At 44.7% G+C, this 26121-nt stretch overlaps 1 protein-coding gene across 6 annotated transcripts in view; it reads left to right on the forward strand.

Annotated features, from left to right (window-relative positions):
* The first annotated feature begins 6362 nt into the window (after positions 1-6362).
* The window catches only part of Grm7 (glutamate metabotropic receptor 7), a 597974-nt gene continuing 578215 nt past the window's right edge, over positions 6363-26121 (forward strand). For all 6 annotated transcript variants that reach the window (XR_011371182.1, XR_011371183.1, XR_011371184.1 and 3 more), the window contains exon 1: positions 6363-7258. Coding sequence is in view for 3 of the 6 variants with exons in the window: in XM_070019004.1 (XP_069875105.1) it covers positions 6752-7258 (507 nt within the window). In the remaining 3 variants the exon portion in view is untranslated. The remainder of the gene's footprint in view (positions 7259-26121) is intronic.

Consider the following 26121-nt stretch of genomic DNA (forward strand, 5'->3'; position numbering starts at 1 on the left):
ACTAATCACAGTGTTACAAATTGCTCTCAGTTGATTTGATACATGCAGAAGGTTCTAATCACAGATTCACATGAGGTATCAAGAAGATAGCATTCATATGGACTGACTGGCTTTCTTTACCTGACAATTTCCCTCCCATCCCCTCCCCTTCTCTCTCCTTCCCTTTTCCTTGCTCCCCTTCCCTCCTCTTCCCTTTCCTTTTCTGCTTTTCTGCATTCCTTTTTTTCCTTTCTTTACTTTTGACACAGGGTCTTCCTGTGTTGCTCTTGCTGGCATTGAACTTGGCATCCTTTGGCCTCAGACTCTCAAAGTGGGGATCACAGGCATGTGCCACACAGTGATGATGTCATGTGGTCTGAATATTAAGTCTTTTATTTATTTATTTGGGTCATGGAGCCTGAACTCTGGGCCTGGGTGCTGTCCCTCAGCTCTTCAGCTCAAAGCTAGCACTCTACCACTTGAGCCACAGCGCCACTTCCAGTTTTTTGGTGTTTTTTAATTGGAGATAAGAGTCTCACGGACTTTCCTGCCTGTATTGGCTTTGAACCTCAATCCCCAGGTCTCAGCCTCCTGAGTAGCTAGGGTGACAGGTGTGAGGCACCAGTACCCGGCTTCAACCCTAAGTCTTAACTTGAGCTCTTATTCAACTGGGTGTTTGAAGGCACTGTGATTTTGACCTCTGTGCTATAGTCTCAAGTTCTGTAGCCACATCAAGAGGACCAGACATACCCACTCTGAATGTTAGTCTGACAGGTCTGAACTCAACCTGGACTATCTTGACTTCGCTTTGCTTACCAGGCAAAGAGGAGGTTTCAGTGTAGCCAGTTCTAGCTGTGCGGCCATACCTGGTTTGGCCAGGTGTGGTGTGGCATATTCACTGACAGTTCAATCTCAACTTGTGGAGATGGGAAGGGTGCTTTCCAAAGGGAATGGCTCAGGAGGTCTCCAGAGGAAGACCTTCAAGACAAGTTTCATCTAGAAACTTTTCAAACAGGGACTCCTTTTTGCCTGGTAACTATGTCAAGTCCTTTCTGTGCTTGGACTCGCACCTCTGGAAGGAGCAATGAAGCTTTTAGAAGAGCAATGTAAAAGATAATTGGGGTGCAGTTAACTAAGGAATCACTTGTTTTTATAACAGCAATTTGTCCCAAAGTTGTTCCTGGTTTCTGCCCAAAAGGCAGGATAAAGAGGTTGTCCTTGTGTGTAAACAGGAGAAATACATGGAATTGTGGAGCTAAGGGAAGAAAAAAACCTGGGGACTGGGTTCTTGAGTTGGGTTGTGAGAATTTCCTTGTGGCTGGCCAGTCATTGCATGCAAGTGACCAGCAGACCTGCAGGAGGTGACAGGTGAGGACAGTAGGACCACAAGGGAGTTGGCACAGAGCATCTCGAGGCCAGACCTGAGACATGAGCTCCTCAGACAAGGAAATAGTAAGGAAGGCAGTCCACAGGAGCAAAGCAAAGGGCAGGGCCTTTATTATAGTATAACTTCCTTTCATGTTTCTGTGCCCCCATCTCCTGATCACCAAAAACCCTGTTACTAATAATGTCACGTATGCCATAGGTAGACAGCATAAGGATTACTTTTACATACACAATGCACAGAACCCAGGAAGTACTTGGGAAAGGTAAGCTCTTGGTAATATTCTTCATTCATACATAGCAGGCAACCTTAATATAAGTGCATTAGCATATTTATTAATGGTGACATAAATACTTTTAATAAGTTTGCATGTGTTCAGCTGCAAGGAACAGAAAACTCAAGTAACACAATTCTAACCAATGCATATTTCTTAGTTTATGGGGATTAAAAGGTGGAGCGCTGGGTTTGTTTTGGATGAGGAATGCAAGAGCCCCTCTCTGTGTATTTGTTTCATCTTCAGGCAGCTAGTGAAGGCTACGAAATCCCTGGTGTCCTACTGTGTGTGCCCACAGACAGACCACTGGGCAAGAGCCCAGGAAATACTTTTGGGAATTCCTATCAACTTTGCCCTGTGTACTGATGGTTTGCCTCTCTAAAATAACTACTAGAAACAGAGGGTCCAGTCCCAAAACACCCTTCACAGGCTCTGAGCTCTGATTATCTGTACATCAGGGGTGCAACACAACTAAATTTGCAACACAAATAAATATTATGTAAAGGTGTAGCATAAAGTAGAATATTCTTTCTCTTTCACAGGAAAAAATGACTCGAATTCCTAGTGTGATGTAAATGTGAGATGTTGTTCTCTTTCTTCCTTTCTTTCTTTTCTTTTCCTTTCTTTCTTTCTATATGTATATACATTATTTTCTTTAAGTAGTTGTACAAAGGAATTGCCATTCAACAGAGCAGTATATGAACACAGTGCCTCTTGATCATTATCACCCCTTTTAACATTCTTACCCACCCCTCCTACCCCACCCCAGATTTTTGTCTTTCAAAGTAATGGCTGAGTCCCTGCAGGAAGAACACAATAGAGTGCATTAGCAGAATTAGTAGCAATCCTTGAGAACTGCATTGCACATTACAAATTAGATTTAAATAAGCACAGGGGGAAATAGAAACATATCCTGCAGAAGATAATGGGCAATGGAAGAATAAAGGACATAAGAAAGCAAAGACCTAAGAAAGCAAAAATCCTAAGAATTGGAGTTAGGACTGAGATCTTAACTTTGGTTAGACATGTTTGTGAAGCCCTGAGTAAAGATGGATGATAGATGACTCCTTAAATAGAACCAAGCTTGGGAACACAATTTATAATGTGTGATATGTGTGCCTGAAATCAGAGTCTCCATTCAAACCTATCACCAGACTGCCCTAGTGAGCCAGGCTTGCACAGAGGTTTTCAGTTCATATTTTCAAAAAGAAAAGAAAAATAAAGTGAGGAGGAAGAGAAGGAGGAGGAGGAGGGAAGAAGAGGAGGACGGGAACCTCATACCATCTGTGAAGTGACTGGATTAATACATAAAGATGAATGTGATTCTATAAGTCCTGAATGGATGATGATTGTGTAAGCTCAGCATCACTTTCTAGTTACTCTGGTAACGGATTGATTTTGCTTTCGAGGTAGTTCATGGGGTGCTAGTCACTAGCTAGAGGAAAAAAGGCCCTGTGCCTCTGCCATCCGTCCGCCAAGGCAGTGACTACAGTTACTGGTCCAGGAACGAGCCCTGGACTCCACACAATGACCAAGCCAAGCTTTCGTGAAAGTGGATCACGTGCCTTGAGTCTGGACTCTCCCAGGCTTGGAACTTTTTGGAAAGCCAAATATTTCAGACCACATTAATTATCCTTTAATTCCAGAAACTGTGCACGAGCTAAAAGGCCAGTCATTGATCAGCCACCATTGCTGCTCTGCCTACTTTAGGTGCGGGTCACTGTCAGAGAAAACCCAGGCAGAATGTCAGAACCAGCTCCGATTGCCTCAACACATGAGTGCTTCTTAGACACATAACATCATCTCATCGGAAACACTGCCCTGGGTAAAAAGATAAATCATGCCCAGCCCTTGCCCTACAGGATCTCAGAATGGAGCAAGGAAAATGAGACAGGCACACAAATGGCTGCAATACAAGGAAGATAATGGCGGCTGCCAGATGTTAGGGGAGATTGAGCAGAGCCGACAGAACTCAGCAAATGGCAGCATTCAACTGCCAGCCAAGAAACATTGAGTGAGCAACGGCCAGTATGAAATGAGGATGGGAAAGAAAAACACAAGACCACAACAGGTGAAAAATCACATGGCATTACTTATTACCTCGCTGAGGGTTTTGGTCACCAGTTTCCTAAAACACAACCTGAACTTTAAAAATAAAATAAGGATAATAAGTCTTTATTAAAGATTACCTAAGGTACTGGTGTGTGTGTGTGTGTGTGTGTGTGTGTGTGTGTGTGTGTGTGTGTGTGTGTGTGTGTGTGTGTGTGTGTGTGTGTGTGTGTGTGTGTGTGTGTGTGTGTGTGTTGGTCCTAGGACTTGAACCCGAGTGCTCATGTTTCCTTCCTTGGCTTTTTTACTCAAGGTTAGTGTTCTATTACTTGAGACACACCTCCAGTCCCTACTAGATAATATTCTTTTAAAAAATCATGTTAGTTAAAGCCTCAATAAATGAATACATATGTAAGTAAATGAATAAATGAGTGAATGTAGTATCTTATGGCTTTTGTCCCCATATATGCCTTTCTGTTGTTTATTTCCTTTTCCCCTTCCAAATTAGCAGACGCTACTTCAGTAGGATATCTGCTTCTAGACATCCCCCTCTTTTGATCAAACATATTAAAATCACTCAGTCAGAAGTGGGTAATTTAGAATTCCAGTGATAGAGGGAAAACGGAACTGGGAGAGTACAAGGCACTCCTTCCAGTGACTTCTAACCAGGAGCTCAAATGTTTTACTGAAAGCCCAACCTGTTGGTTTGTCTGTCCGTTGGTGTCTCTCTCCATCTATATTGTTTTTTTTCCTCTCTCTCTCTTACTTTGAGATTTAAATATCTCCATTAATATGGAACAGCAGGATGAATCAGGGCCGGCAGGAAGAAGGAAGGACCACTGTGGCATAAGGTTGTGCGAGTTTGGACAAAGTTCAGACATCATATCTGAAGATGATGGATATCCACATTGGGTATTAGCGTTGAGTTGGCTATGAATTACAGCATGGTTCTGTGAAGGGTGACAGCAACAATCTTGTTCCTACAAAATCAGGGATTACTGTGCCTATGATAGTATAGGAAGATGGTTTCATATATATATGTATATATATACATATATATGTATGTATATATGTATATCAAGGAGTGTTGGTGATCTTTGAACATCTTGAGCCTGTCACTTATACGAACTTAAAGCCTTGGACCAAAAAGAACATGGTGGAAGGGACATGGGCTATTTTAATAAGACTTGAGAGCAAAAAGATGCCTTGGAGAGGATCCAATTCAATCTCATCATTTTCCAGATGGGACAAAGTAAAACCCATACTGGAGAACAGAAATGCCAAGGGCGCACAGGTAGTTGCTGGCAGACACTATGCAACATTCCAGCATGTGGCAGGGCCATACAACAGGATGGAAGGACTGACCCTGGTCTCTGATTTTGTCTCTACCCTCTAAGGCCAAAAAGCCTCACCAAGAGTTGAACCCACTTCCAGGGGAAACATTAAATTTCCCTAGGTTGGAATCCGGGCCACTTGTTGCTTTAAGGAGCTCAGTTTGGACAGGGCTGGCAGAATCATAGTCCCTTCCAAGAAGAGCTTCCTAATGGCCAGGCCCTCTGCCTTCACATCCTGCCTTGGCCCCAGAAAGTTCAGAGCAAAGAAAAAGAAAGATCCAGGGAGAGATTTCTGAGAGCCCCACCCACCCACACACCCATCATCTCTTCCTTGCTGCTTCCTCTGGGGGTTGGGGGGGAACCTGTCAGGAGCCCAGAATCCTTTCTGCAAATAGATAGGAGGGAGCCTTCCACCTGTCCCTGCTAGTTACAGAAGAAAGTGCCAGCTGCAGAGTTTTCATCTCTGGTGACAAAAGAAAGGAAAAAGGGATGTCTCTGAGCTTTCCACCACAGTTTTGGTGGGGGTTGGGGGGGGAGGGAGGTCCCAGGTCAATTTAGCCCCCAAAGATCAAGGATGGAATCCTTGCTTGGACGTTTTCAAAGAGGCCTGGGCTTTCTTCCTACAGGCTAGCCTAGGTGCCTGGCCCCCCACGAGATACTCAGAAGGCAAAAGATGTTTTTAGAGTCAGGGACTCAGGGACCCCCGTGTCCTATGTAGCACACGCTTTTCGTCATAAAAAAAAACAAAAAACAAAAAAAAAACAAATAAAACGGGCACAGGTGGATGTGCCAGTCAGGAAGACTGGGGTTTCCCCAAGTCTCTCCACCTCCCAGTTCCCTCCAGCTCCTCCCCCCCCAGTCCCCCTAGCTGGGATCCCCAGAACTGTGGGCCCCAGAGCTCTGCCTCTGAAGACGGGGAGCAGCCGGCCCTAGACATCATCCCCGGGTTGGTGCCGCTGGTACCCAGAACGCGGGTGTGGGTGGAGGCTGAGCGGAGGCTTCCTCCTAAACTGTGCTACCCCGCAGCCCGGCTCGGTAACCCAACCCGACATCCCTAGATCCCCTGGGGACAACGAAACTCCCCCTGCGGAGGGGGGGAGAGCAAGGGGGGCACCTGCCCCCCCTTCCCAGGCGCCCACCCGGCCCTCCCCCCCCCCAACCTCAGCACGCAGCCCCTCCTTGCGTGATGATGCAAACCAGTGGGGAGGGCGGTGCTGGCTAGGGTGGGGAGAGCCTGAGAGAGAGAGGGAGAGAGCGAGCAGCTCCAGCCTGGGAGCTAGGAGGGGTGGAGGGCGGGCGGGAGGGAGGGAGGGCGGGAGGGAGGGAGTAGGAGGAGGAGGAGAGGGAGCCGAACGACCATTTAAAGCGATAGCAATCCCTGCCCTCTCCCCAGTGCTGGGCTGGTTTGGCGAGCCCCAGCGAGCTGAGCAGCGCCCGTGCGCCAGCGAGCAAGCGCGCCGTGCGCTGGCCCGAGGGGGGGAACCGAACCAAGATCGCTCAGGCGCCCCAGGCTGGCAGGAGCTACGGAGGGGGACCCCATCACACACGCCCTCTCTCCAGCTGCCCCTCCTCGGGTACCCCCCTCCCCCCCCAACCGATCTTGCACGGCACAAAGTCCCACCCCGGGCTTCCCCCTAGAAAGAGCTCACCTCCAGGAGTTCCGGACCTAAGCGAGCTCACAGGTCCCCTTCCCGGGGCCGCTGCCGCCGCCGCAGCCGCAGCCCGGGCAGCATGGTCCAGCTCCGCGTCCTGACTTTGATGAACTTCCCCTGCTGCGTCCTGGAGGTGCTGCTGTGCGCGCTGGCGGCGGCGGCGCGCGGCCAGGAGATGTACGCCCCGCACTCCATCCGGATCGAGGGGGACGTCACCCTCGGGGGGCTGTTCCCGGTGCACGCCAAGGGTCCCAGCGGAGTGCCCTGCGGGGACATCAAGAGGGAGAACGGGATCCACAGGCTGGAAGCGATGCTGTACGCCCTGGATCAGATCAACAGCGATCCCAACCTGCTGCCCAACGTGACGCTGGGCGCGCGGATCCTGGACACTTGTTCCAGGGACACTTATGCGCTCGAACAGTCGCTCACTTTCGTCCAGGCGCTCATCCAGAAGGACACCTCCGATGTGCGCTGCACCAACGGTGAACCCCCGGTTTTCGTCAAGCCGGAGAAAGTAGTTGGAGTGATCGGGGCTTCGGGGAGTTCCGTCTCCATCATGGTAGCCAACATCTTGAGGCTTTTCCAGGTAGGGTTGTATTTTCTCCCCCTTTTCCCTCCCCTGGTGTGGCTCCCCAGATGGTCTTTAAGGCTGGTGTAGACTCCCGGGGAGGGGTACCCCGAGTTCGGATCAGCCAGCTCCCCGGTCCGCATTTCCACCCTGGAGATCCTGCCCAATTCCTCCCACCCCACCCAAGGCGCCCTTCTTTCCCAGCTTCTAGTTGGTTCCTCTTGCATCTCTTCCCTCACCACACACCCCTACCCCACTCCCTCAAGCTCCACTCCTTTCTACCTGACACCAGGGATTTATGACCCCATTTACCAGAAGCAATCTGCGAAAAACAAGGCGATGATTTAAATAGGTTTGCATTAGAGTGAAATATGGTGTGCAAACAGGCTTATAAAAGAAGTGGCTCTAGGCTTCCGGGGAGGGAGAGCAGGCTGGGTGCCTGGACCGTGGAAAACCAGATGAAAAGATATTTTGGAACTGGGTATTTCCCAAGCCCCCCTCCTCCTCCGGCGGCTCCCCACACCAAAGGCACCTGGGAAACCTCCACTCCTTGGAAACATTTCCAGAAGACCTTAGCCTCCGTCACTTCTTCCATTGAGGGCTTGAAATTATTATTATTTTAACCTAGATCGGGACATTCGTGTTGCCTCTTTCCTTCGGATTGGGTTTCTGACCTGTAGAGATCCTGGGGGGGGGGGCGGGAAGGGCAGGGGGACCCTCCCAAGGTGGGGCACAGTGACTTGATCCCCCCCCCAGGTGGTGGATGGCTCTAAATTGCATTTGGCTCCAGTTTTCTCTGCCGCTCCAGCCGCCCTCCTCTCAGCCCTGAGATGAGCTCATGCGAACTGCACAACCAAATTGCTTCCCCTGCCTCCTCCCTAGCCCCGCTCTGCCTCCTGCGACCCCCCATCCCAGTGGTGACTCTGAGCTGAGAGGTTTGATTCTGAGCCTAGGAGGAGAAGATCGGCCGCCCCCCTCACCCCTGCCGCTGGGCAGTGGGGGGAGCTGGGGTCAGGGTGGGGGGCGATTGCAAAGATGGGAGGATCGGGACTTGGGGAGCCAGCGGTGGGTTCTGCTGCGGCGCTCTCTTGCCTTGGTTCATGCGCCCGTGCTGCACTGAATAGAAATGGATAGCTTTGGGGCTTCCGAAATGGAGTTTCAGGGTCAAGGCGATAGTAGTTCCCTTCTCCCAGTCTCTCCCTTATGGGTGCTTCTGTCTCTTGTCAGCTTGGCTCTGTGTTTTTCTTTCTTGTCCTTTTTGTAAACCCCACTCTTCCTGGTATCACCCTCGGCCTTCCCTCCTCTTTCTTCCCGGCCCCCCAAGTTCTTGATTCCTCTGTTCTGCCTGGAGATGACCCTTTCCCAAGGGAAGGTTCCTCCGTCTGGGTGAAGGTAGCCCAGACCGCGTTCATCTCCCGTCCAGTGGTGCGAGGTAATCCTGATGCTGCTGCCCACCCCTGGAGAACCTGCTTCCTCTCAAGGGCTTTTCCTAAGGGGTGGATTTCAGGAAGGCCGTTACCCCATCACCACCAAGAGTGCAAAGTTTATGTTCAAGCAGGAGGGGAGCACATCCAAGGCTATATAGCTCCCAGTCCCTCCCCCGCCCCCCATCTTGTCTCCCTGCCTCCTGCTGAGGCAGCATGCCTAGAGCTAGGTAGATCTTTGCAACCCACGAAGTGCTTTGGAGGCAGACTTCCCACCGAACTGGGGATTTTGTAATCAAAACTCAGAAGCAATCCTTTCTTCTTTGAGCCTACAGCGGGACAACTTGAGGGGATTTTCTGCAGAGAAGATGAGCTCAGACTCAGCGCCCTGAGAACCACTGTGTGTGTGTGTGTGTGTGTGTGTGTGTGTGTGTGTGTGTGTGTGTGTGTGTGTGTGTGCAGTGTGCAGGCTGAGGGGAGCTAGTGTTTCCCACTGAGCCCTAGGAGGCACACCATGGGTTTAGAATTTACAAATTATCCAGCTGCCTATTTCTCTCTTCACTCACAGCCTTGTCATGACTGCAGATAGATAGGCCTGCTTGTCTTTAAAAAAAATGTTGAACTCAAGAAAGCCATTACAGATTAGGTTAGAAACTGTGTTTGCTGAATGTGATTTCAGGGGAGGAGGATTCTCCTTCTAGTGCCTGAATCTCAGTCAACTTACAAGGAAACAAATGGCTGATCGTACACTCGTTCCCTCGTTCCCTGAGCTAGAGAGGAAAGGAAGAGCAGAATGCCAATGGGAGTGAGCAGGGTGGATTTGGACTAAAACCATTGCGAGAAAAAACACTGTCATTTTCCTCTCATTTGCAAATTGCAGCTATTCCTGTGGGATTGAAGGGGAACTGAGGGCCCTCAGTTTTCAGCTGCATTTGTGGAGAGGAGGCTGGAAGTAGTACAAATGCACCAACTTGTAGCTTGTGCTGCAAGCTGCTGATAAATGGTTGGTGTGCTATCCTGGTTAACCGTTGCTCATGTAGAAGTGTGTGTGTGTGTGTGTGTGTGTGTGTGTGTGTGTGAGAGAGAGAGAGAGAGAGAGAGAGAGAGAGAGAGAGAGAGAGAGAGAGAGAGAGAGAATGAGACAGACAGACAGACAGAGACAGAGAGATACAGTGGCTTTTTGTTTTGCCTGTGATTTTAGGAGCTCCAATCCCTAGTTTTCCAGTTTCTGTCAACCTGCAGGAGAGAATAACACTCCACCAACCCATTGTGAATAGGTGCATTCAATGGAATGGAGGGGTAAGGGGGCGGGGGAGTAGATAACTGATAAATCCCATCTAGGATTCCAAGGTTCAGCTCAATTAAAATTGTCCTATATAAAATAAAGTCTGTCAAATGGTTGGGTTGCAGGCTTTACAGTGATTTTTTTTCCCTTTCCTCTCAGGCTGCGGCTGGTGGCTGTGGCGGACCATGCCAAACTGATCATCTGAGATATAAATGTATGGTTTCAGATGAGCCTCTGGCAAGAAGGAGGGACTCCATGGGGGTTGCTGATTGCTAGAGGGGGCCCCAGGAAGTAATGAGAGAATAATAGATGTTAAGATTGCTGTGGCTGCTGCCAGCAGAGCCCAGCCCAGGGATGAAGTTCCTTTCCGAAAAAGAGGACTTGGGTAAAGAGGAGTACTGAGATGTGAATAGTATCTTCGACTTGGAATTCTCTTTTGGTGCGCCAGGTCAGAGGCAGGAACTGAGGAAGTCCTTCCTAGCTCTAGCCTCTGTATCCCCTGCTGAATAGCTTACTAAATGACAAGACTGACAACAGGAATCATCTCCAGTGGGGTCTTTCAGATCCAGGAATTTGAGGGTAATGAAATTAGCATGTGTCCAGGGCTCTACCAACTGGAATTAAATCACTGCAACTGACCTGCAGTGCATTTTTCAGCCCCAAAGAAGCATCAGGGAGGAAGTTCTGGAGATTTATTTCTGAGCCAGAGCAAAAATAATGCTCTCCTAATGCTAAGAAAGATTAAACTAAATTAATATTGACTATGAGCAACATATTTTTTTTAAAAAAATAATTACTGAATGGGGATGGCTTAAAGTGAAGCAGTTATATAACATGCTAACTGAAGGCTAAATCTCCCCTGACCACTATATTCTGGGTATAAGGAAGCGATGTTAGAGGGAGAAGGAAAGGGGAATGCTTTTACTCAAGACTTCTCTGTTACTGACATGGGAACCAACACTCTGAGAGTATAAATTACGTTTGTTGCACCGCGATTGTGAATGAGCAACATTGCGCAGGGAGTGACATTGTCCAGGCCATAGTCTGGGAACTGAATGGCATCTGTTGGAAGTCTTTCTTTTCTCCCCAAAGTAACACAGATTGGGTAAAAAAGAAATAGCCCCTTGACTAGAACAGAATGTACATTTGAGCTTGTGGACAAATAAAACACATTTGTAAATTGGTCAGTGTTTTCCTTGCATGCATGGAAACTATGAAGTAAGCTTTTGAAATAGTATTTTATACATGAGTGCTTATATCCCCCCCTCCCTCATAATAGAATAGAACTTGGTTCCTGGGGAAATGTGGTATTATTATAGTAGAGGTGTTTTTTTTTTTGAAGCAACTGTAACCTACTCTTTTTCAAATGGCATAAAGATAGGTGCCATCACCCTTTGAAATAATCTGTGTAACAGGCTCTGCCTCCAGGCTTACTGTGTTGTAGGAAATTTACCTAACAGATGGTGAGTGGGAATTTTTAAGGGGCATTTTTTTTAAGAGCAGAAAGGGAAGGAGTGAAGACACACATGTACTATATTTGAAGATGTTCCATGTATACGTTATATATGCACAGTCCATATAATTAGGATGCTATCTGCTTGAAGAACAATGGAAAGGTAGTTTTATCAACTTCCACTGCACAGATACTCAGTGTTGAACAAGCCACAAGTGTTCTCTTCTCTACCTACAGGTTATAGCCTGGGTCCCAAAGACCCTTTACGGATTATACAATGTGCTCTGGGCTCAATCTCATCACTCACTAGATAAAATTACCCTAAATAAATAATTTATTTTTTTCTAGGCTTCAGTTTGCTCCTCAGATTTTTGTTTTGTCCTCAACAATGTGGCTTCTAAAAGTGTCTAAGCTTGTAGTAGTTTAACTCGCAGAAAACTTGGCAGATCTTGACACATCCCCAAGACTTTGCCATCCCAGTTTCTCACTTTAAACTTTCAAGGATTTTGAGGGAGTTTGTCAGGAATACTCTCATCCAGCTATTTTGGTTAATAATAGCCTTCAGATGACCCTCCAATGGCATAAATGGTGGGAGGGCCATGAACTTCCAGATTAGTTAACTGGATGGTCACACAACACAGGGAAGGAGAGGAGAATGGTGAGGTCATGTGATCACTTTTGGTTCTCTGGGGTCTTATTCTGTCTCATGCGACAAGGCTGGACTTCTCTTTGGGAAAGCTGGCCAATAAATGACAGCCTGTCCATGTGTGTGGTCCCAGGGATGAGGCACTTATGTAGCCCAGTTCCAGTGAATCAGGTGATTGGTTCATGAGTGAGCATCTGGCTTTGTGGACACCAATCAGAAACCTCCCCAGGATGCTTCTCTCAGAGAAGAATAGGAAAGTCCTTTCTTCCTTCTGGAATTTCTACACTGAGGAGGCACCATACTGCGACACCCACTTCAGGAGGAGGTGGTGGGAAGTCTCCAACACAAGGAGAGACCTTCTATGGTACACAGCCATGCAGAGGTAAACGAGGCTAGGCGATTCTGAGACACCGCCAAAGCCCGTTGATCTAAACATCTCCAACTCATTTATATCAATAACAAGATGCATTCATGAATTACTAGGACATTTCTTAACAAAACAAATGTTCGCTGGGAATGTGGCTTAGTGGTAGAGTGCTTGCCTAGCATGTGTGAAGCCCTGGTTTCAATTCCTCAATACCACATACACTGAAAAAGCTGGAAGTGGTGCTCTGGCTCAAGTGGTAGAGTGCTAGCCTTGAGTAAAAGAAGTTCAGGGACAGTGCCCAGGCCCAGAGTTCAAGCCCCAGGACTGGCAAAAAAAAAAAAGAAGTGTTACTATGTCGAGTTTGCTTTTCATCATGTGCAATGAAAAAGAGCAGATTTCAACAGATTGGCCTTGATGAAGTGAAAAGTAATAATTTGTTATAAATCGGGATCCCCTAGCTCAGGTTTGGGATGCTCCAGAGTCTGTATTGTCCTCACTCTACCCAGCATGGACTGCAGTAACGTGCAGCACTTGGAATTGCATTCTCCCTATCTTGATGCGTGGAGAGAGAGAGAGAGGACCAATAATTTTTGTGTAAACTGCAGCCCGTAGGCCTGCTCTGGGATAGGTTTGGAACTGTAGTCAGTTTCTTTCATTAAAGCAAATCTTTTGTTGCTCTCCCCAGGGCCCAGAAACATTTTCATGGCATAATGGAGTACAAAGTACATTAAACTCTTGGGTCTCTGTACAGTAAGCAACAAGCCTGATCCCCTTCTCATCCCCTTTCCTTTAAATAGGCAATTAGGCACCCTGGCAAAACCATTTTCCCAGCAACTGAAATGCATATATGATTAGTAAGGACAGTAATGGAACATATAGTCAGACTAATTAATTAATGGACCGTTGTGAATGAGCACAGTCAATGTGATGCTGTCTGCATTTAAAAATTAAAGAAAGAAAATATTTATTCAGGACAATATGTACATGAGAAGGGTGTTTTGACCTCCCCTTTATTTTGGTGACAGTTGGCTTTCAATTTAGGGCATCATGCTTGCTAGGTAGGTGCTATTCTGCTGAGTTATACATCTAGCTCTTTGTGACATTGGTTATTATTATTACTACTACTACTTTGTTTTCTATTTTGTAATTTTTGTTAGTTGTGGTGCTTGGACTCAGGGCCTGGGCACTGTCCCTGAGCTCTTTTGCTTAAGGCTAGTGCTCTACCACTTAGAGCCACAGCTCCACTTCCAGTTTTTGAGTGGTTAATTGGAAATAAGAGTCTCATGGGGACTTTTCTGCCCAGGCTGGCTTCACAAGTAGTCCTATGATCTCAGCCTCCTGAGTTGCTAGGATTATAGGCGTGAGCCACCGGGCACCTGGGCGGACTGGCATTGATTATTTTTATAGTAGGGTCCTGCCCAGTCATGTGCTTGGGTTTCAGTGTGTCTATCTTAGCTTTCCATTTGTAGCTGGATGTCAGATGCGCATCATCATATCCAGTTTCTTCTGTGGAGAGGGAAGCCACAGACGCCAAGAAATGTAATCCTCCCAATCTCAGACTCTCTCAAACCTAGACAGACAGGGCTGTGCCACCATGTTCAGCTTGGTTTTGAAAAACAGTCTCAAGAACCTTTCTGCCTGGATGTCTACTACCATTCTTCCAAGCATTAGGATTATAGATGTGTGTGTCACTGGTGCATAGCTTAGAACTCAGTTGCTCTCTGTCTCTCATCTTAAGTAGTTATACAACAGAGTTATTATATGATTACAAAGTATCTTGATCAATGTCACCATTTTCATCATTCTACCCCATCCCTCCCAAGTCCAACGCCCTCTGCTCAGTTTTGTAGGATGTGCCTTGAATTCTGCCTCCTTTCCCCTCTTTATTCATCCACCCCCTCCCATCCTTGACCCCATCCCCAACTTTTATGACCTGTAGCCTATCTTTCACTTATGTAACACAATTCTTAGTGACATTCCTATATTTCCCAGCTAATCCCTGTTTATTTATGCTTACTATTTAATGTTCCTTGAATCAAATTATTTGGTTGTGAAGTCAAAATAGAGCATATGACTTTACAACGATTCAGGGTACCTGACACCTTTAATCAGTCCTGATTTCTTTGTCATAACACCAGTACTAGTAGTAATAGTAGTAGTAGTAGTAAAAGTCATAGTAGTGGTAGTAGTAATAGTAATGGTAAGAATTGATTCTTTATTGTGAGCCACTGTACCACATACTACTTGAATGCTCAGCCACTCCTGTTGTCCTGGTAATGCATTGATGTGTCTCTCCATCCTCATTTCATACTCAGGGTGGTTATTCTCATAGTCCCAATTCGTACAGCTGTGAATGGCATTGCCTGTGTTCAGACTTAAGAGTTTTCTGATCATATTAAGGTTATTGACCATTGCATGTAACTCAATTGTTACAGAAGGTTTTAAATACTTATATGTTTGCCTAGCCTGAAATGATAGTGTTTTAAAGACATCAAAGTTGCCACTCGCTTAACTCTATCCATACAGAGCCATACCATATTTCCATTGTTAACAAGATCAGTTCCATAGGCCCTCAGGAAGTTGGACATCCAAGCTCTCACTTCTAAATGAAAGATGCCTGTTTTCCATTATTCAGGAAGTAGCCTAGCATGGGGTAATGAATATATAGTAGACTTTTCTTTCAAATCAATGAGAAAAGAGGTTTCTTCTTGTTCGTTATGGATTATGATGGCTTTTCTTAAACCTTATTTCATTCACTCTGATCTTTCTACAAAGCTCAAGTGGGGAAATCCATCATTCAGATAGATGTGAGAAGTGAGAGGGCTGTATTCATACAATTGCTGAAAGTCAAGTTGCTTGAGCCCAGGAAGTGCCTGGCAATCAACTAAATGCAACACTAATGTTTGTGTGGGCCGTGGAAGGAAGGGTAGGAGAATGTTCAGTGTAATGGATTATTTTTGCCTTTTGCCATCAAAGTACTGCAGCTTAATAGTTTTATAATTGGCCATTTACAGAATCCTGCCCATCTCTGGTGGCGAGCCCTCTCCATCTCACAGCTGCTGCTTCTTGCTCAGGGTCTTGATGGAAAGTAGCGAGTAGCCACGAGGAACATCTTAGCATGTCTGCCATATTGTTTTAGCAGCCCTATTTCTATTAGATGGCATAGTATTTCAACTTGTTTCTCATGTTTAAAGCTTGACGATCTTGTGTGAGATCAATTCAGACAGATACTAAAGTGTGTGTGTGGGGGGGGGACATGGGGTTATTTCTCAGGAGGAAGTACAGTCTATCAAAGGAACTCTAAAAACATTTGTGTAGGCATATACCTTGAATTTATGGGACAGATAGATGTACATTTAAATCTATACTGCCTACTTATTACCTGTCTAACTTGATCGATTTCTTTATGTTTGAAATGGCACTAGTAAAAATGTACCTGTCCAATAAAGTAATTGTTAGGATTGTATGCCATATGCATGGAAATATTTTGGTACTCAGTTTAGGATATAGCAAGTATTGAATACATTTTAAATCTTTTATTATTATTGTATTATCATTAAATGGCACTGTTACTTAAATAATAACTATCGCTAAATTTGCTGTAAAATGACTAGGGTAACATAATGCACTCATCTCCATTTTTCATTTTTTAAAGTTTTTGGTCAGTTGTGGGGCCTAAACTCAGGGCCTGGGCACTGTCCCTGAGTTCTTTTGCTCAAGGCTACCACTCTACCACTCAAGTAACAGCTCCACTTCTGATTTTTTGGTGGTTAATTGCCAGATAAGAGTCTTATGGACCTTCCTGCCCAGCCTGTGGGCAGGATCCTTGGATCTCAGCCTCCTGAGTAGCTAGGATTACAGATGTGAGCCTCCAACAGCCAGCTTCCTTTTGTTTTTGGACTGTAATATGTATTTGGTGTGTGTGTGTGTGTGTGTGTGTGTGTGTGTGTGTGAGAGAGAGAGAGAGAGAGAGAGAGAGAGACTGCCTGTCTATGTCTTACTTGTCTATCTCTTTCCTCTTTCTCTTTCTCTCTCAGGTAGAGATACTTACTTTAGTTATGCTGTCCAATGAGATGAAACATCTCATGCGTTGGTGGAAATAAATGATGAATTCTATGGGTTGAGGATAGCAGAAATACCAGGAGCAGAACTCATCCAGCCTCAGGTTTGAATTCTGCTGTGACTCTTTTCTTGTTCCAGAACTTTGGGGAACTTTACTTCTGTTTTCTCATCTGCACGTTTTATTTCTGGAAATTTTCATGAAGCCCCTGCCCCTGTTCCAAGTGCTTGAACACATCAATGAGAAAGCACCAGCTTTCTCTCTCCATCTCTTCCTCTTCTCTCCTCGCTCCCAGTGCACACTGGCATGTGTAGAAGCAGATGGACTTTATAAATAAACCCGTGTCATGTTCAAAGTTAAGCATTCTGGGATAAGGAACAGGAGAAGAATGGAGGACATGCTGAAGATGGGTTGGGAATGACCCAGGGTAATAAATATGGACTCTAGTTTTCAACAGGATTGTCAGGATAGATTAGACGGGTGACATTGGAGGGAAGAACTTGGCAGCATGGATTTAGGGTGCAGGAAAGGCCACTGCTGTCCTCAGGCACAAATGACTCTGGCATGTTGGAGGAATCTCAGAACATTCATTGTAGGTAAGTCGAGGCAAGGGGAAGGAAGAGCTGGAAGGAGGATCAGATCAGAGATTAGCTGTTCTCAGGCCTTGAAAATCATGATAAACAGTTTGCTTTGTTTTCTCTAAATACAGGCAGCTAGTGGCAGGATATTAACAGAAATGAGTCATGACCTGTACATAACATTATCTGGGACATTGAGAATACAGCAAAGTGTGCAATAGAAAGAGAAACATTCACGTGTGTGTGTGTGTGTGTGTGTGTGTGTGTGTGTGTGTGTGTGTGTGAGTGATAAATGTGGGTTTGATGGTTTTGGCCAGGATATTAGTTAGCAGCAGATGACCTAAGAAGCAATTTGGGGTTTGAATGGAGGATGGGACAGGAAAATAGGCTGACCCAAGACCTGGAGGTCAGATACCTAGAAAAGCAAGCTTCCTCCTATTTCAGAAGTAGGGAGTTTGGGTTGAGTAAGTTGATGGGTTCTATGATCACTTTTGAAGACAGAAGATTCCAGGTGATTTCTTGACTTCCAAGTATAGTTGTTAAATACACAGTTGGATATGTAATTCTTCAGTTCTGAGAAAGGTCTAGAGGAGATGCTATTGCATAAAATGGCAATATTACAAGCTGGGATGTAGCAGCCAGGTGCAAGATGCTGGAATCCATTCCTAGCACCACACACACACACACACACACACACACACACACACACACACACACACACACACACACACACACTAATTACATAAAATGTTACTTTAAAGATTTGAGGAAAATACACTTCACACTGCTGGTTCTAAAAGCCCTTAGTTACTGTTGGCTAAAAATCATGATCTAAAATAAAAAATATGGTTTTGTTTTTTTCAGCCAAACTGAACACCATGTTATTTTATTATTCTAGCAATGGGGTTTTTTTTTTGACACAATTATCTTAGTCAACTGTTCTGAGTACATTAAACATTAAAAGGAAACATTTCAAATTCCCACCTTTCTGATTGTGTAGCTCTAACTATATTTTATATTGTTTATGGGCGATGTAATTGGTCACCTCCATAATTAGATGTAACTCTGAATTCTTTAGGTCATGCACTAATATACGTGGTTACTTTATGCTTCACGAAACTCGGTTGGCGAATTTGTCATCTGAGAGATAAATGGACAGTTACCTGGTTTTCAAGAGACGACAACAGCAGCATGTTTAGATGATCTGTATTCCTACCTTCTTTTAACAGTCTCAGGAGGCATTTCACATCTTGTATTAACTCTTCCAACTGTAGTTCTAGTTTGATGATGGGAAGAATGCCCAGCGTCTTGTGCCTTTCCAGCTTGCACTCTGTCACCCAGCCATGCCCCCAGCACCTCATGCACCATGTCTTGGCTCCCTTTGGATCTTAACATGCTCTTACAGAGCCCCCGGTGGCTTAGCCAAAATGCTGTTCTTTCCTCATCCAGCCAGACCAGGCATTGGTCTGAGCATGCATTATACTCAAAATGCATGGCCACGTTGTCTCTACACATCCATAATTTCATTTTAACACTATCATTATGTAAGCTATATTTTAATTGTAATTATAACACATTTTATATCAACACACATCCATTTCTGGTGTGCAGAGGGAGAGCAGCATGTAGTAAATTTTATCAAAATATAGCATCTGAAGCACAAAACAGAGGGTAATTGTGTCACTCTGTGTTCTCTATAATTAAGTTTGATGGAGTTGGCATAATAGAATTAAGATAAAAAAAAAGTCCCGACAGCACATGGAGACACCGGGGTGGTTCCATCACCCACCCTATTCGCATCTGAGAACAAAAACCGAGCATCTTTTCCTAAAGAACAGGCCAGTGGATGGATGACAGGCAGAACAGCAGTGAAGCACTGGGAAAGAAAAGATGCTTTTGATTTGGGAGGTGGGGAGATCTGTCCACTTGCTCACCCAGTGAGACCACAGTTTCCAGTATAGTTAGGTCAAATATTCTGTGTCCCCATTTTCATGAGCAGGGCTGGATCCCCTGACGTTTGCTTCCTATGTCTTGATAATTAGATCATAAAAGACAAAATAACGTGTGTGTGTGTGTGTGTGTGTGTGTGTGTGTGTGTGTGTGTGTGTGTGTGGTGGGGCTTGAACTCTGGGTCTGGGCGCTGTCCCTGAGCTCTTCAGCTCAAGGCAAGTGCTCTACCACTTGAGCCATAGTGCCACCTCTTGTTGTCTGGTGGTCAATTGGAGAGAAGAGTCTCACTGACTTTCCTTGCCCAGGCTGGCTTTGAACCATGATCCTCAGATCTCAGCCTCCTGAGTAGCTGGGATTACAGGTGTGAGCCACTGTTGCCCGCCAAATTAATTTTTCTTTTTTTAAAGATGGACATCCCCTTATCTTCCATATCTCAGGCTTGTTTGTTCTCCATCTCCCTCTCTCTTTCTCCATCCTGTACTTATTTATGTTTGGAGAGTCAAAAGGATTTTTCTATCCTCACAGGGCAGTAGAGCATACAGTTAAGGGTACACACATTGCCTGGCATGGCAGCAGATGCCTAGAATCCCAGTACTTTAGGAGGCTGAGGCCAGAGGATTGTAGGTTGAAGGCCAGCCTTAAATGAGTCCATCCTTTGTAAGCACTGGGCACACAGGATGGCATATACAAGGGTTACTAGGCATGACTGCTTCCCCTGTGTATTTGATTACCTGGGAGTTGAGCACATCTGAAGTTTGACCTTTTCTTCCATTGCATGTCATTGGTTGGAAAAGCAGCCTACACAAAGAGCTTCAGGAAACTAGAAATCCTTCAAGGGCATGCCCAAGTCTGGGAAAGGGGGCTGTGGCAGCAGCAGCAGCAGCAGCAGCAGCAGCAGCAGCAGCAGCAGCAGCAGCAGCAGCAGCAGCAATGCCCTCAGAACTCCATAGACCATGCCAGCACTTGGTGTGAGTCAGGTGCCAAGTCAGGTCCTGACTATGCATTGATTCATGTTGTTCTCCCCTTCGGCCAGGAGAAATGATCACCGTGTTGCACAGATAAAGGCAGTCAGGTGCTAGGATGAGCAATGGGGCACACTGAGACAGAGGGCGCCAGCACATCCAAACGCCTATCTTTCTGACCTCCAGAGCCTGCAATCCTTACACTGTATGTATCCCACTGAACGTTGTGTTCTCATTTTGATTGCAATAGAGAAGATTCCGTCCCATTGGCAGTACCGTGGTTTGAACCCAGGCCCTCACTCTTTCTAGTCTGGCACTCTACTACTTGAGCCATGCTTGTAATCTCTATGAACCCCTACTCTCTTTATTGCATACCCCAGTTCAAGAACTCAGAGAAGGGGTGGCCATCCACTCCCTGAGCCTTTCCTTCCACCCTCCACTAGCCTATATTTTATCTCCTTCTTTAGAATCCTCACACATTCATTTTGGTACTTAACCTTGACCTTTTAGTATTTTTACATTCTGATCATGACTCAACCGCTCTATTTAAAGTTAATTTATCTGAGGTCAAGTATGGGGTCTTACTCATTCTGCAGTTCAATTAGCACCGAAAGCTTCTAACCCCGTGCTCCTCATTGTATAGGACTTCTGTAAACATATATTGCAGTTTTCTTGAATTGTGCTTGTGGACAGTAGATTGACATTTACACAGAAAATGCTTTCGGGAGTAGAGAAAAAAATGCTGTAGAACTACGTAGCTTTTAGAAATGGGGGTTCCAGAATTCATACCTCAGCGGGCCTTTTTGTTTGTTTTTGTTTTATTTTTAGATGGGGGGGGACATCTTAAGCATGCTTTATCTGACAATCTGAAATCTAAAATGCTCCAAAATCTAAAGCTTTCTGTCCATGGACATGATGCCCTGAATGGAAGCTCCTTCTAACCTCTGCGTCAACTCGCAGCCCAAACCCAAACACACAGACAACAGGGCAGAAAATTCTCTTCCGGTAATATTCAAAGGAGGCCCATGGCATGTCAGTGTACTTCACATTTAGATTTGGGTTCCATTCTCAAAGGACATCACTATATGTGGGGACATCTGGAAATGAACTACCTAAAATTCAAGACAATATTTGCTTGTTTCAAGCACTTTAGCTCAAGGATACTCAACCTGAACTTTATATTCCCTTATTTCAATAGAGACTGATATTCCTGAGCCTTCTCTGTTAAATCTGTTAACGCTTACCTGCTTATAGCTTAGCTTGGTACTTGGTTTATCTATTTACAGTGATGTTCCTTGTGTATGGCTTGGGTAGAGTGGGGTGTGGAGATATATCTTAGATCTATAAATTAGTTTTTTATAAGAGTATCAGGAAGAATTAGGGTCCTTTCATGTGACTTCAGGACTTATGGATTTGTATTATATGATTTCACTCATCCTTAATGAACAGATAGTAGAATGAATGGAAGAAGGTCCTTGGTCCTGAAGCAAGGGCATTTAGCTGGAGACAATGCCCTGGGGTGGGGTGGGGGGGGTTGATTTTTCATTTGTTTCTGCACTACTAATATCAGCTTGTACCTCTGTGCTTGCTAGCTGCAAGCAGTTTGCTGACTTCTGTAACTGGATCGTGTCACTTAATCTCCTGATAGGCATGCAGAAAATAACCTGTGCCAGTGTCATCTCCTAGCATACATCCGGAAAAGAGCCTCAGAAGAGGCTCCTCAGCTCCCACTAGCAGAGCAGCCTGTTAGAAAACGGTAGAGGTGCACTTTGACATCAGGTCAATAGGACCAAAAATTAGAGGTTTTACCCCTGAATTAAAGTGTTGTGCTCAACAAAGTTAGAGTCATTACTATAATTTCTTCAGTTCTTTTTATGATTACTTCTCTGCCAGATGGCAAACTTCAGAAGAGGAGATAAATTCTAACTTCTTGGGTAGTATTTTCGGCAGATATGGGCAAGAGCTATTTTACTACTCTTCTTTCCTCCCTCCCTCCCTCCCTCCCTCTTTACCTCCCTTTTTTCTTCCCTTCTTCCCTTTCTTCTTTCTTTCCTCCCTCCCTCCCTCCCTTCTTTCCTTCCTTCCTTTCTTCCTTCCTTCCTACCTCCCTCCCTTCCTCCCTTCCTCCCTCCCTTCCTTTCTTCCTTCCTTCCTACCTCCCTCCCTTCCTCCCTCCCTTCCTCTCTTCCTCCCTTCCTCCCTCCCTTCCTCTCTTCCTCCCTTCCACACTCCATTCTTTCCTTCCTTCCTTCCTTCCTCCCTTCCTCCCTCCCTTCCTCTCTTCCTCCCTTCCTCCCTCCCTTCCTCTCTTCCTCCCTTCCACACTCCAATCTTTCCTTCCTTCCTCCCTCCCTCCCTCCCTTCCTCCCTTCCTCCCTCCCTTCCTCTCTTCCTCCCTCCCTTCCTCCCCCCTTCCTCCCTTCCTTCCTTTTTCCCTCCCCTCCCTCCCTCCCTCCCTCCCTCCCTCCCTCCTTTCCTTCCTTCCTTCCTTCCTTCTTTCCTTCCTTCCTTCCTTCCTTCCTTCCTTCCTTCCTTCCTTCCTTCCTTCCTTCCTTCCTTCCTTCCTTCCTTCCTCCCTTCCTCCCTTCCTCTCTTCCTCCCTTTCTTCCTTCTTTTCTGACATGTTGGGTATCTATATGGTGCACAGGTATTTCAGAGCAAAGGAATCAGAGCAGTGAGCTGCCCTGCCTTTGATGAAGACTTGGACTAGTTCACTTGGTGTGCAAAGAGTAGCTGATCTCCTACTGACAAAACCAATACACACTCGCATTAGTTCTTGATTCTCTGATAGAGCATCACACTGGACCAAGCTATTTTTGTGTGGGATTAATGAAAAAGTGCACTTGTTTGAACATGTAAAGTTTGTGTATGTCTAAGTTTTGGACATCCTGTATCATCAGCTGGGACCTAACTGTCATTCCTACTACTGCTTTCAAGAACCCATATAATAGTGGCATTTTCCATTTGGGTATGCAGTTGACAACGGTGCAGGATCTAGCATCCCTGGTAACTGCACCATTGGTCAAGGCAATGAGTTTTCAAATATGCTTTCTGAAAGTCCGAGGAATAACAGTTAATTGTAAGAGAAGAAATTAGTATTCCTTTACAATTCATGGTGGGAGGGGGATAATAGACCACTGGTTGATTTCCTCAGTTAAAACGTACACACACATCTAGCCTGGCATAGGACCTAAGCCTGTAATCCTCGCTACTTGTGGGGTAGAAATCAGGAGTTTGCATGTAGGCAAACTTACCAGCCCAGGAAAAATGGAGGTGAGACTCCATCTAAAGTGGTAGCTGTAGCTTGTAACGCGTGTGTTATGCCTGCTTACTGGGGAAGACAGTGTCTGGCAGTAGGTATTCACTTGTCATCTCAGCTACCTGGGAAAGGACACGTGGGACTGTGGTCCAGACTGGACTGGACATAACACAAAAACATCTCTTAGAAATATACAGTACAATACAGGCCCATGAAGTTGCTAAGTGCCCATCTAGCAAATGCTAGACCTTGAGTTCAAACTCCAGTACCAACAACAAAAAAAGAGATACTACACAGATATATATGAGCAATTTGAAATGAGTTAATTAATAATCTTACACATGTCTTCTGCTAGCAAGTAGCAACTGAAATAAGTAATAACAATATACACACAGAGAGACATACACATATATGTGCACGCTCTGTCTCTCACACACACACACACACACACACACATGCAGGAAAGTAGCTGGTTCAGTTTAATTCAGTAACTTGCTTCCTTTACAGCTCCATGGTTATGATTTTATGCCTAAAACCCATACTAACATTGCTTTCATTTAAAACCAATATAGTCTATCTCAAATGTCTTAGTGTAGTTTTAATGTTATTGCTTCCAAAGGAGAGAGTTACATGTTGCCCCACAAAATCATTTGAAAGTTTAGTCACTTGAATTTTCCTTATGCCAATTAACATCTGTGAATTTTGGAAAGTAAATATTTAATTATATCTCTTTGTTTCTGTCCCACTGATGGAAGATAGCAAACACTGCCCGCAAGACAAACGATTAAAATTAGCTATGCATTATTCAGAATGATCAAAACTCAATAAATGACAAAGAAATTCAAATAACTTTCACAGGGGTATTTTATTTTTTATATTTTTGCATGAGTAGTATTTTTTTCTCTATGAGACACTGGGGACACCTATTTGAATGAGCAAACACTCTGTGTGGGATTGTACTATGTACACAAGATTCCAGAGATAGATATAAAATAATAATGACAGAAACAATGGCAAGAAATTCTGGACAGGGAAGAAAGCTGAATAAATGGTCCTTTAGAAATGACAGCAATTCTCAAATGTATTGTGTTGAGGAACCTCTTGGCAAGTATGCTAACCCAGTGGTCTCTTCTCCAGTGGAGGAAGAGAAAGGTCTAGGAAAAAATATTTTGTTGAATGTCCTCAGATCTTTTCCAGATAGATGTCACAGTTCACGGCACGATTGACTGCAACTTTTAGCCTGTGTCAAATCCCTTTCATGGTAGGGTTACAATACACTGGGATCCACTTCTGGAATCTGGGGGTCAGTGGGTTTGAATTTCTCTCCAGCTCTTTGATACGTCTGATGTTTCTCACTCTCTGACCACACTGTAAGAACCAGTGGTTGACAGAAAGGATCTCCAGTCTCGGATTCTGTTTCTTGGGCTAAGGAGGGCTGTATACTAAGCTGGTCCGAGGTAACAATACTACACTAAATATATTGATCCTGGCAAAGTAACAAGACTGCTTCCTACAGTAACCCACTTAATCCTGTAAATAGGGTATGTTAGTCATTCCTTACAGTGCGTACTTCATGAGGATTCCTGAGTTCATCAGTTTACCCATGGATTTCAACCAGTAAAAAGAAGATTAAGAACTTTACAAAGTCTGAATCTGGAGCCCAACTTTATTGATTTCCATTCTTACTTTTTGATTTTTTTAAAAATTTTTAGTCATACAAAAGAGCTGCTGTTCACAAAGCAGTTAATGAATACAATGAATAGTGATCAAAGATCAAAGATCAACCATACCCCTTCCCTGTCTCCCCCATTCCTCCCTGCCCCACCCTTCCCTCTTTCAAATATTCATTAAATTTTATAGTCTCAATCTCATTTCAATAGATGAATCACAGTTCTATTACATTTACAGAGAGAATGCTTTTAGTATATGTATGCCATATAGGATGACTACTTCAAATTAATATATCTACTGATATTTTATTGGGTATACAACTGAAATTTGCTCTATTATTTTGAATTGCACAGCTCTGCATACTCTTAAACCTTCTCGTTTTCCTTACTTTGCTTAGCCATTCATTCTGTGTGAATAGCACACTGTAAGATGCTATCAGGAAGTCTTCCTGAAGCAATACAAGTGTAGTTACAAAAGTGAATAGATCATAAAATATTAGCATGTAAACTGGTTTTCTTTTCTGATAAAAATCAATTTTTACAAAAGAACAACCCACCTCTCAACCTTTCACAGTTACCCTAATAAATCTGGTTCTGAGGAATCTAGTGTACACACACACACACACACACACACACACACACACACACACACACACACACACACACATATGGGATATTGGGACCTGGGAGAATATTTAGAAATCTAATATTAGAATTTAATATATATCTGTAATGACTTTGGTACACTAAAGGAAATGAAACGTGAATGACTTAACTTTTCTTACACAGAGATAGTTCCTCTTGTGTTAGACCAGCTGGTGAAGGGTGGTCAGTGGGACATTAGATTCCTCTTCCTTCTGTACCGCAACTTTTTGTATGTCAGTGCAGTCCCCGTAATGGCAAGATGATTATTGAATTGCGACTTGCATCTCGCTTATTTCAGGGTGGAGGCGAGAAAGGAAGAAGGCAAAGAAGGACACTGTTCTTCTTTAACACACATTGTCTTCAGACTTCCGGCATGTTGGCTTTGGGAATGTTGAAGGTGATGTCTTCTCATATAGTGATCTGTAGTGTATGAGCCAGCTTCCTCCCCAAGAGATACCATCTTACTCTGTTTTATCTGTGTATTTTTTATTCTGAATGGTGGTAGGGAAATACTGCTTATCTGTAAACAGCCGCTTAGGAAGGAAAGGATCATATCATTAGACAACCCCCTAGGGAGCATCT

This window comes from Dipodomys merriami, unplaced genomic scaffold, assembly GCF_024711535.1.
Source record: "Dipodomys merriami isolate MVZ:Mamm:240054 unplaced genomic scaffold, mDipMer1.0.p SCAF_13, whole genome shotgun sequence".
NCBI lineage: Eukaryota > Metazoa > Chordata > Mammalia > Rodentia > Heteromyidae > Dipodomys > Dipodomys merriami.